Source organism: Tigriopus californicus, chromosome 10 (assembly GCF_007210705.1).
Source record: "Tigriopus californicus strain San Diego chromosome 10, Tcal_SD_v2.1, whole genome shotgun sequence".
In the NCBI taxonomy this organism is placed as follows: domain Eukaryota; kingdom Metazoa; phylum Arthropoda; class Copepoda; order Harpacticoida; family Harpacticidae; genus Tigriopus; species Tigriopus californicus.
The window spans coordinates 11,241,331-11,258,749 of record NC_081449.1 but is presented as its reverse complement, the minus strand read 5'-3'; the positions used below and the strand labels follow the sequence as shown (position 1 = coordinate 11,258,749).

General features: G+C 43.0%; 1 protein-coding gene across 1 annotated transcript; it reads right to left on the bottom strand.

Moving 5' to 3' along the window:
• Window positions 1-2,166: 2,166 nt before the first annotated feature.
• LOC131888322 (zinc finger MYND domain-containing protein 19-like) lies at window positions 2,167-15,914 on the bottom strand. Its single transcript, XM_059237161.1, has 5 exons — window positions 15,273-15,914; window positions 4,197-4,363; window positions 3,535-3,844; window positions 3,283-3,435; window positions 2,167-2,798 (listed from the first exon to the last, which is right to left on the bottom strand). The coding sequence occupies exons 1-5, from the start codon at window positions 15,423-15,425 to the stop codon at window positions 2,682-2,684; spliced, it is 900 nt and encodes a 299-aa protein (XP_059093144.1). The 5' UTR covers window positions 15,426-15,914; the 3' UTR covers window positions 2,167-2,681.
• Between the last annotated feature and the right edge of the window lie 1,505 nt (window positions 15,915-17,419).

The following is a 17,419-nucleotide window of genomic DNA, read 5'->3' as shown; positions in this document are numbered from 1 at the left end:
AAAAGTAGCACCGCCAACTAATCGGTGGAGAATAACGTTTACCTTTTTTTTAGCACAGTTTTGGGTGAGTCAAGAAATGTGTTGTTTGACCCACTCAAAAGTTAGCCCAAGTGCTGGACCAAATAAAGCGCTCAGACAACTTGCTCAAACCACTTTAATGTAATGTGCCACAAGAGATGCTCCCATGGCAATGGTTGGCATATGAGTTTTCTATTAAGAATTTGGAAGTACCTCGATCGATAACCTCGACTCGATAATCCCTCGGATAATCCCTCGGAAAATGAACGTAGCGCCATCTGGCTCGTTTTGGATTTGTTGCTCTCTGACAATCTTCATTGGAAGCCCTAGTTATGCTACCCTTGTAACATACGAATCGGCATTTTGGCACTCTTTTCCTTGAAATTTGTTGTGTTGCACGTCGTCTCAAAGGCAAGCCTGAGTTCTTCATCAACCCTACTTTAGAGAGAGAGAAAGTTACAATCCGCACCACTATGTGACCATTGCGGTTATCCTCGAATAACATTTATTACATACTGAATCAACTACCATGCAGAGTGAGGAATGCTTTAATTCTTTTCAGAAACGAAACTTCAATTCATTAGTAGGTTGGAAGCTGAACTAGGATAGTACTGAATAGCCGCGAATATGATTTTTTAAACATTGGCTCTAGCCTGAAGCATGGTATTTGCTTGTAGTTCTCCTTGAAAAAAAAAGATTTATTTTTCCAATGATCATCTAGTCATGTCTGAAAAATAACGATGATCGCCAGTGTCTAGACAAAAAGACACGGCCATAGCATCGCCTCTGACGGAGCTTTTTCATATTGATCTATTTTTATCAATATCACATTAGTCTACAAAAAATAATCTTGATTTGGAAAACATTATAATCTGATAGTAATCTTGTGAACATCAAATCATTTTCAATTTCTTGGATCGGTTTCTCCTTTAATTGAATTGTTGGATTATATAACAAAGTTGTGAGGTTATTAATATGATCATGATGGAGAAAGGAGCTAATTTTTGAAAATTTGCAGTATAATCCGAAATAAATCGATAATCAAATGAACTTTAGTTGGTATATTTCGCGGATGGCTGATTATTTGAGATATGGTATAAAATGGACTAGAAATGTTAGTGGAATCATGAAAAGACTAATAGAAACTTCAAATACAAAGTGATACATTCGTGATCTGAACCTCAGTCTGATTCATTCACTTTTGAATATCTCCATGCGATTGTATATACAATACAAGCCCCAAGATGTTCTTGTGATAGTTCTGTTAAAAAGTTGGACAGAAAGTGTCAAGAGAAGCAAACCATCGAGAGAATCGAGAAGCTGAAGAGATTATTATGGAGGAATAAGCCGAGACGCACAATAGTACAATATGTAGTATGAGAAGTTGATCTTGTCTTGGAATGGGGTTCCTATCGGAATAGGTTGTGGAAGTCCCAAAAGCCTTTGAAGGTAGTTTAGTTAATTGAATGAGATTATATGAAAATAGTCCATTTCAGTGAATTAGATTTGTATTGATGGAAAAAGATTCCCAAACGTGATTGGTTGTATCGGTTCAGCAAAGGGAATGTGAAAGCGATTATTAGATCATAAAAGATAGTGGTTGTTGGTGTCTTAATACTTGTCATGAAGAGTTAGGAATTATAGGGTGAATTGAGGGAAGAAACGGATGAGGTGGATTAGAAGGGACTTCAATTACAGATATCGACCACAAACTCCATTATTCTCAACTATGAAGCGTTAATGCGTTAGCTAAGCCGAAGAAGATCCAGTTACGATGATCGAATAGAAAGCTTGCCCTAGTAGTTTTTGCTCCTTCAATCTCGTCTTAAGGCACAGCAATGTGTCAGACATGGAAACAAATACCAATGGGATGCCCTCAAACAATCGTAATTGGCTCTGGAGCCGTGATGGGAATGGTTATTAGTCACATTAGGGGATGGTTACAATTTGGTTAGAATATCAGAGAGAAACCGATTGCATTAGAAACTGCCCTAACGTCTATGGTAATTGATATTTGTCGGGGAACTGAAGGATGATATGTTGGCGCTCAAACAATTGCATTGCGGGCGGAGAAAGCTTTTCGATTTCATTGGCGCCTCTCTCTTTTTGAGGTGTGAATAATAAGGATTTGATATGTAAGAACGAAAGTCAATAAATAGTGAAAGTCGATTGCTAATTTTGTTAGGCCTTGATGATACAATGATTAGGGTAATGAGGTGATTGGGGAACGGTCCGTGGATATGATGAGCAAATCAAGGGTGAGACTTTGTTGACAAGAGATACTATGATTTTGCAGAGTTGATCGAAGTCATGAACTGAAAAGAGAGAATTTTCCACCAGATTTGGACTTGAAGGTTTCGGTGATGTTATGATGGTTAACTGTGGAAGTTGAAGTTCCAAAAGATTGCAGCACTTTGCGTTATTGCATCCATTCGAAGAGGAAAAAGAGATAGGATGATCCAGGCAATCACTTTGCCTTGGTCACATTAGAGAGAAAGACAACTTCCTTAGATGATGTGAAATCGTAAACTAGCTGAGGTTTAGTTTGTTTCTTTGGTGTGGGTGAAGAATCCCCGTGATTGCTCGAGTCCCATTGGGTTTCCATCGGTATGAAGAGGAAATTGGAGTGAGATGGTCAAAGGCTGCCCACTGAAGCCACTATTTCAACGTTCGGGTTTGCGCTCTAGGAATGGGGGTGCAATTCTCCGCTTCTCTCGGCAGTACTTCTTATGAGCGGGCCAGTCACGTTGCTGACAGGCGGTTCCACAATATCTGGCTTCCTGCAAGACAGTACGAAGGAAAAGCGTCAATATCTTGAGCCAACCACTGTCAATTCATATGCTCCTTAATGTACGGCCTTCGAAACTCTGACTTTTGTACGAATGCGTTGTGTCACGGGGCTTTTTCCATGAGTTCCAAGCAAGGCACGAATAAGATCTAGAGATTATTGGAAGGGATGGGAACGTGTCTGTTGGATGTTTGGAGAATCTCGAGAGGGAAAAACCAAAAAACAAGAATGGCAAACAGACCAGACCCAGTAGTGCGATAAATCATGTCTAAGGGCTTCAAAAGCCAGAAAACGGGAGAAAAGAAGACCCATTGCGGCCCAATCCAATGTCCGCGAGCATTCGTTCGTCCATTCCAAAAAAGTTCCGCGATGTTATGCCAATGATTCATGATGTCCCCTTTTCAACATGCTTTTACGGCATCATTATGAGCAGAAATCCTTGAGGAAGATAACATTGAAGAAGCCTTTTTTCTCACCTGACATCTTCCGCAAATCGAGAACTCTCGGAGCTCTCGCTCAATCCTAGAACAAGGGGGATGCCTGCATTCATAATAACAGAACGAATCCTCCTCTTCTTCCACGATCTCTCCATTGCAATTGTAGTATCGCATCACATTGGGTTCATTCAGCTGAAAAAAATCAATATCCAAATTCACCTTAATATCACTGTGTTCCTAGGTATAACACAGGTATAAAACAAATTGTTTCCACCCAAAACAACCGCTTACCTCATCGAGCGGCTCGGATGGAAGTTGCTGGATGGCTATCCAATAAAGGCTTTGCTCAGGGTTGGTCTTGGATGTGCTGTCCTTGTCGAGGAAGGCTGCCGTGGCTGCATTTAGGTTTAACCGCCCTCCACGGCTATTAACGAGCACATTACTGTTTTTCGACTCGGGAGCCGTGGATCCATTGTGCTGGCACCATCTGGAAGCCAATGCTTCGGGAACCAGCATCAAGTTTTCTAGACGGTTGTCCACACTCACACAATTCGTATGGACCACCTTGAAGCCCGGTGCAATTCCGCCACAGTGACGTTCCCTGGAAATAGACGGGGAGAAGTTCGCTCTTAGCGACAAGTTTCACTTCTTATATATACAGTAGATCGGCAAAGAGAGAGAGAGAGAGAGAGCTTCAACTACGTCAAAATGCACGTTCACAGAGGGTAAACGTTATTCTGGTCAAACTCTTGCCTCTTCTCTCATTGTCTTGCGGACGTACAGCTTACTGAAGGAAAACATATCGCTAACTATGAGTGTCATTGAAAATGCTCGAACAAGAAACGGCCGATAAGCGCTGCAGTTTTACTCAAAATTAGTGCGCTGATGCACGAGAAGAAATTTGCATCGACTACGGTATCTTCAACATGCTGTAAAACTTAATTGGCACTTACCACAAGAGATCATGGACGTATTGGCCTGAATTTCGCCCTTTCTCAAATATGTAGGCATAAGCATAAATTGTCGCCCCACAGCCGTTCTTGTCAATCTCAGTTCGAGCCTCGAAGGTATACTGATGAACAAGGCAAATATCACGTTCGTCCAGTAAGGCATATTTGGTCTGAAAGAAACACGAAAATAGGTAATGAATAACATTGGCTAAGACCAACGGAAAATTCCGGTTTTGTTGGAAGGAATGGACGCCCAGTCGAAACTAGTTGAAGTCGCTCTCTTTATGATCGATCTAACACACTTTCAAATTTGACAAAATTGGGCTGAAAACACGGCAAATATGGATGACAAACAAGGATGACAAATCATGAAATTTAGACGGAGGCATTCCTTGCTTCTATCTAATACTCGCTTGGGATTGACTGACTTCAAAAAGGAGTTCTAACTAATGCTTCTTTCGTTCCTATTTTGCTTCCCTGGAGACTTGTTAGAAAAAAACAACTTGGAAAATGTTCGTTCCCAAGAATCCTTTATTCTGCCCTTTTCGAATAACAAGTAAAACATCTTTTCAAGGACAAAAATGTTAATCTGTTCGTCAAGAGGGCTGGAAAGAAATTCAGCCCAAATTCGTGAACACTGCTTTTATTTGTTTATTTCTCACCTATTTGTGCAAATAACCAATGCACCTTTCCTGCCAGTTTCATTAGTTCTGCATGGAGATATGAGCTCTTCGAGGCATGCAAAATAAAGATCATTTAAAAAAAAAATTGGAAATTGCGCTATCGTATAATACAACTACAAGTATACACATGGATGGCTCTTGAAGCTCTAATTTCAATGACTTTTTCAACAATGATTTTACTTAATGGAATAACAAAGATCGGAAACCCCAAAAAATCATATTCGAACCGGAGTGGTCGAACTCGCCACTGCCAAACTCGATTTGAGGGAATTTGCAATTGCTAGGGCTTAAATGACAAGATACGGTATTGAAAGGTTCTTAAATCGATGTGCTGAACGCTTGACTCCCACTTGACGCTGTGACGCTGTTTTGCACAATGACAAGCTCTGTTTTTGTTTTTCGTGTCCGTGTTTAAAGCCAAGGTTAAACGGCCTTAATTAGGAGAGGCGCATGTCGTCCCGATGAAGCGACAACAACGTCCAAAATAGTGTCTCGGAAAGAATTCCCTTTCCCCCAATGTTGTTATCCCTCGTAACTTTGTAATGTTAGGAGTGTGAGTGTTGTGAGTGATGTGAGTGGTGGGTAAATCCAAGCCGTTTTCTCCATGCATGCATAGACTTCTAGAGTATTTCTAGAAGTCCGTGCTCTCATTTACGTCCGTGAGTCAAGCCTGGCCTAGACTAGACTCCTCTCGGGTCGTCAATGCTAAAGCGTTGACGAATGATTATAACAATATTGGATGGCTCCAAAGCTGATCAAATACAGATTAATTTAAGCCCAAGGCGAGTCCAGGAAGGTGACAAGAAATGGTGAACTTTGATCGAACAGTCAGAGTCAAAAGTCGTACATATTGAATGATCTGTCCCAATATTGGTACAACCCTCTAACAAATAGAAAGATCATCTCTTTATTCAATGACATTTTCCACCAAAACTAGTTTAAAGAGTTGGAAAATTAGAACCGCTTGGTTGAAACATGAGGTACCAATTCTCATTCGCTATTCAACGTGTACGGACATACACTTCGAGGATCTGGACTCGTTGGCTAATAAAAAAGGCCATATGATTTTCGCACTGGAATCCGGTCGCTGGACAGCCAATGACTAGTCTGCTCGGGCTTACTCTACCCTCGTACATTAGTAAAGGAAATTCGACGATGGCTTTCTTTGACGGCTCTACAGGAGTGAAAAGAGCGCTCAAGAGAACGAACACGAGTAAATGAGGTGGAGGTTTATTTTTTCAAAGCAAGCTTAGCCTGGATTTCGGGAAACTTTTGCCAAAGCTTGTCAAATCAAGAGGACCAAAGCCTTGTCGACTCGGCTCTCCTATTATGGGATCATTGAATAGAATGTGGCAAAGGATTCACTCACTATCTATAAATAACCACCATGCAGGGACGCAGATAAGCACAAGACATTCACAATGCAGTGTTTGCAGGCATGTCGTCAAAGGAAAATCCAGCAAAAGAAGATATTGACTAGCGAAAAAGTGTTGGTGCAGCCTTCATTTTTCATTGGAAACTGGGGGCTATGGAAAGTTCCAAATCCTCTCTCACTCTCCTATAATCTCCGTCTCTTTTTTCGGTCGCAAATCAGGCAGAGAGTGCAAAACTATGTACATGTAGAGGTATAGGGGAGGGAAAAGATTCAAGTGCAGGTAAGAAATGCTCATTGACATTCTTCAGTGAAAGCTTTAAGAGACCAAGTGACAGGATGGATATGTCTCGGGCCAGATTCAACCTCATAAGATACTTCGTTTTGTACTCGTTTTGTACTCGTTGCACTGGTCTCTATTTTTCATCCGAGGTCTTGCAGAGAGTGAGCCACTCTTTTGGCCTATGGATTGGACTTGGCCAGAGAAGGTGGAAAACTCATCAAAATCTCAATCCATACAGGTTGCATCTTGCATAAATTATTGTACGTACAAGTACGGTATATGGACAAGGGTTCATCATTTCTTCTCGCCTGTCTCTGCTATGAAATGTTCCAAGGTGGAATTGTTGAATAAAATGTGACAAGGACGAGCTTTTGAGCTAGCGAATGTCATGGCGGCGAGAGATAGACCGACTTTGTCATTTGCCTCGTTCTCTTCGAGAGACATTTGATATGCAAGGATGAGTGCTTTTCGGTGATAAGGATTTTTTGAACTAGGAGTCACTCTCGGTACGTACAGAGAACAGATTGGCAGACTTTGCCGATAAAAACGCCAAGCGAAACCAGCATCTTTGGGGGCAATGGACAACAACCCGAAGTAAGGGTTCGAATAATTGATGTTCCTTGACGAGTGCTCGTTCGACTTATTTTGGGGTAACAAGTGGTCCCAATTGTTATTCGTTGATGCTACAATGGTCTGGGAGCACGAAATCCAAGCGCAAGGACATTGTGATTAATGAAGAACGGGATCGTTTTCCACCAACTAATGGATGGATGCCTCAGCACCCATTCCACTCATGTGTGTCGTCTGGCAAACGGCACACACGAAGTAGCACGTCAATCCTGATCCAACGAGATCAAATGGACATTTCTCTTCAACAGCATGTTCTCTCCTTTTTCCGATGACTTGTTCTCTCGTCACAAGCACGAAAGTAATCATTTATTTACGTCAAAATTAGCCTTCACGGCTCGGATTTTGGCACTTTCCGTCATAAGTGTTTGCTGACAAAAATAACAGGGTGTAACACATAAAAGCTTTCTCCACTATCCAATGAGGCCCAGACAGACGTGATTTACAGCCAGGAAGTGCCTCAATCGTTCGAAATGGGGAGAATAACTAGGGTTATTCATTCAAGCTCAATCATAGACACACATTCATTCATTCACTCGTTCATCGGCTGTGGACTGCAAGTGCCAGGATAACGAAGTGGAATATCAATAACTAAGCTTTCTCACACTCTTGGAACAGAACACAAGACAGATCTCGAGACACCTCCGACACATTGGGCTATCCCGGCAGTTCAGTATCAACGCTCACATTCGGTTGGATAGCAATATGCAATTGTTCATGGGAAGCTCTGGAGGACCTCTCGGGAAAGAAAATCACTTTCCAAGACAGAAGTCAATCATCGAGAAATCACTTACTTCTCTCTTCAAAGCTAGCACTTCTTGTCTTGTTCTTTTTCCAGTACCTTCGTGTCTCGAGAGATCAATGGCAGTTCTGTGTTGGCCACTTCTTTCAAGGAAGCCAAAAAGATACGAGAAACGTACGTAGCATGTACGTACTTGTTACTGTGAAAACCCAAGTGGCTCTTCAAGAACATCAGCAAAGCAAGCGTTGCGCGCAAATTACACGACGCAAGAAGGAAACCCATTTGAACATCATTTCGGAGTTCATTTGAAGCCCTCAATCATTCGGTTTCCCGAATGCTAGCGGAAAACATGTGATGTTGCAGATGCTGTTGTGTTGACTCATCCTGGCGAGCACTGAAATAGATGACAGGGACAAAACGGTGGATCGTCACTGAAATCCAAACATCTGCTGTCCTTGTGAATGAGAGAGGGAGAGAGAGAGAAGTACAGCACGTACATACAAAGGGACACGGATGGATACGAACTTCAGGGTAACATAAAACCACATTGGATGCCCTCGGGTAGAACGAGAGAGAGAGAGAGAGAGAGAGGAAGAGAGAGGGAGAGGGAGAACCCAGGGAAATAAGCCGTAACTTTGCCGCGACAATGGAACCAAGAGGCGAAGGGGGATGGAAATGACAGGTGGACACCGGTACTGACACCGGGACTAGGGGCAAATTAACGCAAAATCAATCGATTTCTGCCTGACTGTTGTTTTACATACGTAGTTACGTACGTAGTTGCCAAGTTTTCGAGTGAGTCCTCAACATTGGTGAGAGAATGAGGGAGTACACTCTTGGCAAATGGGCATCTTGTGGGAACTTGTGAAGATAACTCGTTTGATCCAAGCCCGAGGAGTATCGATTATTTCTCGAGGCAGCTGCATTTGCGTCTGCTCCAGGACAGAGAGCACTTGTTTTCGTTTCCCACAATGACCATTTCATGGGTTGCTAGCTTAAAAAATTGAAAATATTTTGGGCATAGTTTTGAAGACAAAAAATAAGTCCGTCAAAAACGGTACAAGTAGCCGCCACATTCAAAGATTTCTTGATGCCCTCGTGATCCGAGAACTATTGGTCTTTACCAATACCAATGCTATCTATTGCGAGTAACCGATCACTCGAAGTGGTTGAATGTGCACGTTCGAGATCTGTTCTCATGAATCTTTGAGGCAATGCGTGTCACGTCAATTCGGGAGATATTGGAAACCCAACAATGATATTCACTCTCTGGAAATGACGTAATTGCTCTCATGGTGATCGATGCTGATCGTCTAAGAAAGTCTGGAGCATCGCTGAGCGATCTTCATGATATCATCTCCCAATTACGTGCAGTGTAAAAAGTCAGAGACATAATATTGTACCAACGAGGACCTTGTGGAGAGATGACTGAATAAGCTTAGTAAAAAAACGCCAAGTTTTGTGCTCCACAGATTCCGATTGAGGAGCAACGTGAAATTATTTCACTAACCCTACACTTCGCTCGGGGTAAACAACCAAAGGCTCTGTCTTTATAATTGGCATGTTCTTTTCTGATTCCGAAATTAACATCTTCGGAAGGCACTCTCGTCCGCCGCTAGATCTGACCACAAACAAAGCCACTACGTACAACTGCCTCTGTATACAACTGATCCACAAACCTGTGTTGGTTGAGGAGCGGGAGGAAGTAACCGGCGATATGGATATTGCGTTCAATTGGAAGCGGCCAAGACCGTATCAAGGAGAGCGATTTCCTTCTGCCAGACATTCTTGAAAGTCTTTGGCAATCCACTGGATACTTTTTGGATGTATATTCCCATTACCTTCCCCGTGGAGCATAATTTATGCATCTTTGGCCGTCTCTTTTGTAGCTTTGCAGGTAGTTGAATCGGCCATCTGACCAAATCAGTTTTTACTCTGATTACAATGGCTTCTTTTGCCTTGGTGTCTCTTAATATTCACTTTGACAATAACAATGAAGGATCTGAGTAACTATTCTTTGGCAACAATTGTCGCCATGGCAGTCCAGAAAACTGGACTCCATCTTGAGCGAGTTGGGGCAATCCAGGTTGAAATCATTTTATTGAGAAAGAACGATGGAAACGTTTCCTCTGCGGTTGAGGGAGCTCTCCATATTCGCCTTGTGCTCTAGTCACAACCTATACAATGCAACTCCGGTGGAACCACCTATACTATCTATCTCAACCAACACAATCGCAACCACTACCAGCCACCATTTCGACTCACCAGTGTGCTTCCAACTGCCTCAATGGCATGAAGTCTGAATCACCTGAGTTTGATTGGACGCTTCCAGCAACAAAATTTCATGCACTATACTTTATACCTCCGCTCAAGAGAGGTTGTTATAGGTTCACTTAGCCAGAATTGTGGTACACAGGTCTGCAGAATGCAATGAATGGACAGAGGAAGACGTCGAAATTACGGTGAGAAAAAAAGTCGAATCTCCCTCCCCAACATCTATTCACCAGCATTCTCAGGCACTTCACCATGAACATTGCTTCTACCAATAACAAGAACAACATAGACAACAGGCGCTGCATTATTATCACGCATGCGGCCTCAACTATGAAGGAGGAAGTATCCAAACAATTTTCCGCAATCGTCTGTTCCTCGAGCCGTTGACAATGGAACAAGTGGAACTTTTTGCGTGTTGAGCGAGGTGCGCCTGTGCTCTACTTTTGCACACCCACCTTGTCTCTTTCGTTGGCCGAGCGATCGACAAAAGATATTTCAATTATGTCTGTTTGCACGTCTTGAATTTCCCAGTGCGTTTTTTTTCCCTTCACTCACTCCACGACACAAAGTTCGTCGTCTGTGACAAAGTGTTCCAAGCTTCAGCATTGTCAAAACAAACCCCCATATTTCATATGGTCAGGCACTTTTTGCAGGCCAATTGGCCTTGCCTTAGGTGTCACCTGTGCGTGGCGATTTTTGAAAAATATCCACTTTTCAACACTAATGACGATGCTAAGAGATTTCTATCTCGGCCACTTTGCTCCATAGGAGAAACGAACTTGACTTTGGACAACGTTTTAGCTCGGAATCGGAGTCTCTGAGCTTCTTCGCCCCGCGGGCGGGTTCAGCGTTGTTTGGCTCTCGAAGGGTAAACAAGAATAAAAAATGAATCCCGCCTCTCTTGTCTTCATTCTCGTTACCGAAATAATGAAAATCGAAATGCTTGACTACCAGTGGGGTTTGCGACGTATGTGTATACTGAATACATACGTACACATACAAACGTCAGCGGGAGAGCTATTATTAGGGCCTAACTAGGATATTATTGGACACCTCATTTCCCTCTTTTTCCATAACGTTGTCATGGCAAAGCGTCTCTGAATAGGCTAACACAAGGGCCTGCCGCTTAAGGGACTTAGCCCAAAGGGAATACAGGCAAAAAGAGATTTATTTATTTATTTTTTGCCTCAAATGGAACTTGGTAGTTTTTCATCCATAATAAGCACGCCTATTGAATCATCTTACGCTATTGTCTGAAGGCTATTGACCAAAAAGGCCATTTTTGTCGTGTGTAGGTGGAAATCGTGTTTTCATTCATGATCAAGATCCTCGTCTTCAGTCGAATCACGGTTCCATTAGGCTTTTTTTCCGGCACAACTTTTTTAATGCCTTTTTCTGTGGAAAGCTCTGTCATAAAGCCATGAAGGCGTCCAACTAAACTGCATTTGGTGTTTCAGAAGGACAAGCAATTGGGTGATATGGGCCCAAGGGAGACCAAATTTGACTCTCAAATGCATTTCGTCTAATCGTCCTACTCCATCCCGTATCATCAAACAAGTGCGAGTTACAGGGCCATTAAATCAAGGAATTGTGAATAACTGAGGAAAAAAAAAGTCACCATCTCTTCCGAAGCCAGGGGCTAATATGCACTTCAATTCCAGTCTCTAGATCAAGCCCGTTCATGAGTAGACTAGAATTTATTTAGTATAGGCGCATAACTAGCCTTCTACTTGTTTCAGGGCTTGTTCGTTCGTGTTCCAAATTTGTGTTATTTTTTGAGTGAGGTTTTCCCGAAATTAAGCCCTGTTCGTTGTGGCCGCTCGAGCAATAGAAATTTTCGCGTGCATGTCAAGGCACATCAAGTAGAATGTTAGTATCATCCTTATCTTTACTGTGTGGACAGTTTCACGCAAACACATGCTGATAACATACTCCATGTATAATGTCCTTTTCTAACCTTTCATCATTCAATTTGTTCCATTGAAGAGTCAACTGGCAAGCCGAGAAAAAGTGTATATTTTAATGCGAGTGCTGGGGTGACACAGGTCTTAGAGAAAGTAGAAACTACTGAATAAACAGTTCAGAATCGTGGCCAGGATTAGGTCGTCAATTATTGAACAATTCTAGGAAGACAATTACGATTAACTAATATTCGAAGGCCGTAGCAGACGGACAAAGCCACAAAGACCACGCAATTCCGTATGTCATAAGAAGGCAAAATGCTATCCAGGATCTTGGCCCTTTACAGAGGGTGGATGGAGAACGTTCACTCGCTAAGGTCAATCCCTTGGTTGAAGTTCGTTTGTGTGACATTAAAAGCTCCCAATTATTTGGTCAACTCAAAATGTCATTCAAGAAGTCTGTGCAAAATATAAAGTCTGTTGAGTGTTACAGCCATCATCAACCCTTGCCGGCCGACCTACATTGCAAGATGTCTTCTGTTTCAAGTGAAACTCTTCTTTCAGATGTTTCAAAGATAAATTGGGCAACTATAGGCGTAAAATACGGCCCAGACGAGGCTTGGAGAGTCGGATGGGATTGTGGAAATATTTCCAATCTTCAGAATCGAGATCACTGCTCACTCATTGAATGCTCCGGACGATTTTCCTCCTGTCACTGACCACGACTCTTTAGTTCGAATTGCTCAAAAAACGATTCCGTCTCTGAACTTCGATTGCATTTAAATTGTCCCATCAGTGGGACCGGGACGCGTTATCAATCAGCAATAAATTAATGAGCATGTTGAATTTTATTAGGGGCACACCCCGAATGCATGACCAGTACGTCTCGATACTTCACTGAAGCATTTCTCAACTTATGAGGTCTCGTAAGGAAAGGAAAAATGTGCACCCGCGCTGAGTGTTATTTTTATCCCGTGATCCAAGAAACGGTGGAAAATATTTTCAATTTGGGCCCGAGGACATGTTCTTGGCTTCTTGTGAGATGAATATTTGCCCAGGTCATTTCAGTCTGCTTTCAATCGAGAATGGAAGGATTAGGTGCGAGATTGACACTTGGGATACTGTCAAGGCGAAGAATGCCACCAAGCAGTTGTTGCCAGTCTCTCGTGTTAGCAGAAAAAAAATAACAGAAATAATTGCACTGCTTCGTTATCCACATCACCGTCCCCCCTTGATTGCAAGATAACAACAATGAACATTTACGAGCTCTCAAGTTCTCCGAAGCAAGTGAAGGCTCAAGACCCATAACTCTGGCTCAGTCCAATGAGAAAAAACTCCCTTATTACTGCATCTTCACATTGGTGGCAGCTTGGCAGGGAATCCTTATCGGATGATTATTTGATATACGAGCTGAAACCTTTTGGTTAGCCGCCCAAAGAAATCTGCATTTTTTTTCGGTTTATACATTTTCCACTAGTAGTGTGAGTTCTCCAATGATGTTTCACGATGCTGATTGCTGCACCGTTCCTCTGAGTAGTTAGGCCAGTGAATTTAACTCATGTCATATGCTCTTCCAGTCATTTATCTAATTTGGAAACACTGTCAAATCTTGGACACATGAGCTCATAAGACCTCGAAAAATGCCTGTGCAAAGTATGCGACATGACGTTGAAGAAATTTACGGTCCTCTAGTGCTGGAGAGATGGAGCGCGCCGAGAAGAAGAGCCTTGAAATGATTTCAAATACTTGAAAATTCCCACTTCTTTGTCTTCTTTGGTATGTTATACTTTTCCGTCGCATAATCCACATTTCACGCAAAGAATGTATTTGTATTGGACATGTCATGACACATGAACGCAAACTACATATACAGACTGGATAGGCAATGCTGATCTCGGAGAAATGTTTCAAGAAATTCCCCCTTAAAAAGCTTTCGGTGTTTTCGGAGCATACATACGTAATGCATGCTCCACTGGCTAGGGCGTGAAATCTCGGAATAAATCACCTGAGCCAAGAAACAAGAGAATGTGCATGACTCATTTGCGATTTTGATACACTTCATGTATAGAAATCCCCATGAGAGGCTACTAGCCAAAAACTGAATTGTGATATGGTGTCAGAATAAAACATAAAATAATGTCCAAAAACATTCCTTGCAATTAGCACCAAAATAAGGTTGTTAGTATGGAGCTGATACGGTGAGTTTTAAGCAATTATTTCCCCCCATGAATGATAACGCCGAAAGATGAAGGGCAAGCAATTGGAAATTTTCAATGCGATGGTCGGTTGGTGCCAAGCTCGATAAAATATCTCATGTCAGTTTACAAACCTTTGGGAGTTTTGGCGCTTCCCTTCATTTGGGAATGCAGATACAGGATCTGTTTTCCGAGTACAGAAGGCGAGCTCAACTTCCAAACCAACGCTGCACTACATACACCAAGTTGCAAGTTATACGCATAAATTTCGAGTGGCCTTTGCTTTGTCATGAGGCAGAATTTCTTTGTTCGACAAAGACTGACAAAGACTGACTGCGCTGGCATGAAATCAGATACAAGAAAGAAGACGTGGACCTCAAGTTGTAGCACAAGTAGGAGCATTAGTGTAGTTGCCATTTCTTGGAATAAGTTTTGCTTGCAAATGATCAAACAAGATCTTGGAAACCGTGCTGGATTAGCAATTGAGCGACTAGTCTGACTAAAGTTTTATGTGTGGACTCCAAAACTGTCAGTGCATGACCACCATGCTTCTTCCCCTTCTCTGCTCTGTGGCAGCAGCCAGTCACCATCATTCGTATTTTTCCAGCTTGTTCGTCCATCCACACTGTCCACTCCGTTGCCTGTCTGTTCAAGTTCAATGACTCACGGGGGATCAATTGCTTGTTCTTTCACTCAATCTTGTGTACTACGGTACTTGTGCAACTACTTCGGAGAGATTCTTTGAAACATCCCACATAAGTGGGATACACTTGACTGTTGAGCATCTCGGTGTGATTGACTACGTTGTGTTAGACTCGTTCATTCGTGGACAAGGTGGCAAGCAAAACAAGTTTTGATTTAGCACTTGGAGGTCTTGGTCTTTCCTCTGAAGAACAACCCATGGCCAACATGCTCTTGTTGGATGCCAAGTTTGCATCACTCCCGAGCGGGCAAACCTAGTATACTTTGAAGGTACGAGTAACCACAAATGTGTCGTCTTACCTTTCCACCAGCTCTGCCAAGCCGGACAATGCCCAGTTTGAGGCCATCACCACCTCGGGATCTGAGATCCTCTGCGTCCTCCTCCGAGGGATAGTTTGGCGATCCAACATTGGGAGAGTCGAATTTTCGATCCTCTCTCGGGGATAGCTTCATATTGAACGTGGAGTATGACAGTCAGGAAGTTGTCCACAACAACAACTACAGCAGCGAATTGGGATCAATAAATTCGGAGGATAATGCAAGTCGAAAGCGAGGGAGGAGGGTTGTTGTGGGGAGGTTGGCTAAGGGTGGGAAAGATTTTGAGGAGTGTTCCGGATTGAAGAAAGGAGTATTTGGGTGAACTAGCCTATGGTCAGGAGGACCTTAGCGACACAATCTTGGGTCTCTGGCAGTCCTGGAAGTCACGCTATAATAACATCACTCACAACGGAAATCAGACCAACTTTGGGCGACTTCCTCCGATCTCCCCGGGATCATGAAAAACACTGACTCGAGTCTCGCTCAATCTCACTCTCTCCCCCTTCCTCTTTATCGTTGTCTCCCTCTCTCTCTGTGTCTCTCTCCTTAGTTTGGACGGACGTCCACGTCCTCCCCGCTAGTCGAGTCGACCATGGTGCCCTCCCTCGTCGCCTCGGCCTCTTCGCTCTTCGGGTTCTGTCGTGGAATGGAGGGGAGCTCGTGGAAAAACTATCAACAACAGCGTACTCGGCAGGATCACCAGCTGCCCGCCCTACCTACTTGGGAAACTTACTTAGTGGACTTGTTCTCAAGAGTGGACCATCCAACTACCTACTACGTACATACTACTACTACTATTACTACTACTCCATGTACACACATGGACTATCAATCCGAGCCTCACGCTGAACCGATGAGGGGGGAGGGAACAATTCCGCGCACGCCGTGGCACACGGGCAGATGGCTTCAATCCCAGCCTGTTATGAGCTCACGGTTTCCTTTCCTAACTGTATGGTGCAATGATGGAGAGCAGCTGAGAAGGTTTGCCACGGAGGATCCAAGGAAGCGCAGTTCCTCGACTGCCTGGCCTGTCTCACGACTTCCTTCGATGGCAATCTCACTCCAAAGCCGGACGTGGCGGACGCGACGGACGTGATAGAGACCGAGCTTTGGGTACTGGCGAGATTGGTGTTGCCTTGGCCTATTTGCTGGATGGAACTGGTGTCCCTCTGCCATTCGTTGGTGGGCGGGAGAGATGGGTACAACAACTCTGGACGACTTATGTGATAGGAAGGAGCTCGGCGGCTGATCTCCTCAGCTGCTTCTCCTTTGTCTCGTTTGGAAAACTCGCAAATTTCTTGGCAGGCTAGCTACGACTAGAGACCAAAGCGCTTTTGGCTATCAGGAGCTCCACTTTGTCCAACACGCCGGAGTCTATGAGGTCTAATGCGCTTTAAAACAATTTTCGATAGCTCTTCGGTAGGTATATGAAACCAAGCCTGATCGTACCAAGTCCATGGAACGCCATTGAAGGGCTCGAGTAAATCCCACCATAGACGGAAATATCCCCAACAAAGCCTCGCGATTTGAGTTTGAAATTTCCTGGATTTAATTCAGCCCGTGAATGAGCTGGTAGTTTCGATTAAGAATAAGGTTTTTACTGAATGTGGAAAGCGAGAAAACCAAGGTTGCTCGATGTTTTTTTTGAACAATTAATGGCCAAGAAGTAGTAGAAAGGATGGCGTAGGTTTGAAAGGGAAATGCTCAAAACAGCCATGCATTCAATTGATCCGGGCATTTGGGAGAGTTTTTCCAAAGGACAATTTCAAGCCAGAGGCAGTTTGATGGAAATTGGTCGATTTCCTTGAAACATGAACAACTAACTGATAGATTGCTATTTCTGTAGAATAGAAATACCTCCCTTGACCTTTTTTGGGCTGCTATTACACAATAATAACAGCCAATGTATAGCTTTTTGATTAGCTTTAACTGTTTTTTCCATTCTGATTCTTTAAAAATGATCCATGATTGAATTAAACTCTGGTTCATTGTACTTCTACAGAGATTACATTACGAACGTGCTTTTCAGTTCGAGATGGGGTCAAAACAAGGCAAATAATTAATTTCTTATCGAGCGAGTACTTTTTGTTTGAATAACACATACAAGTATGCGTAGTCACGAACCACTT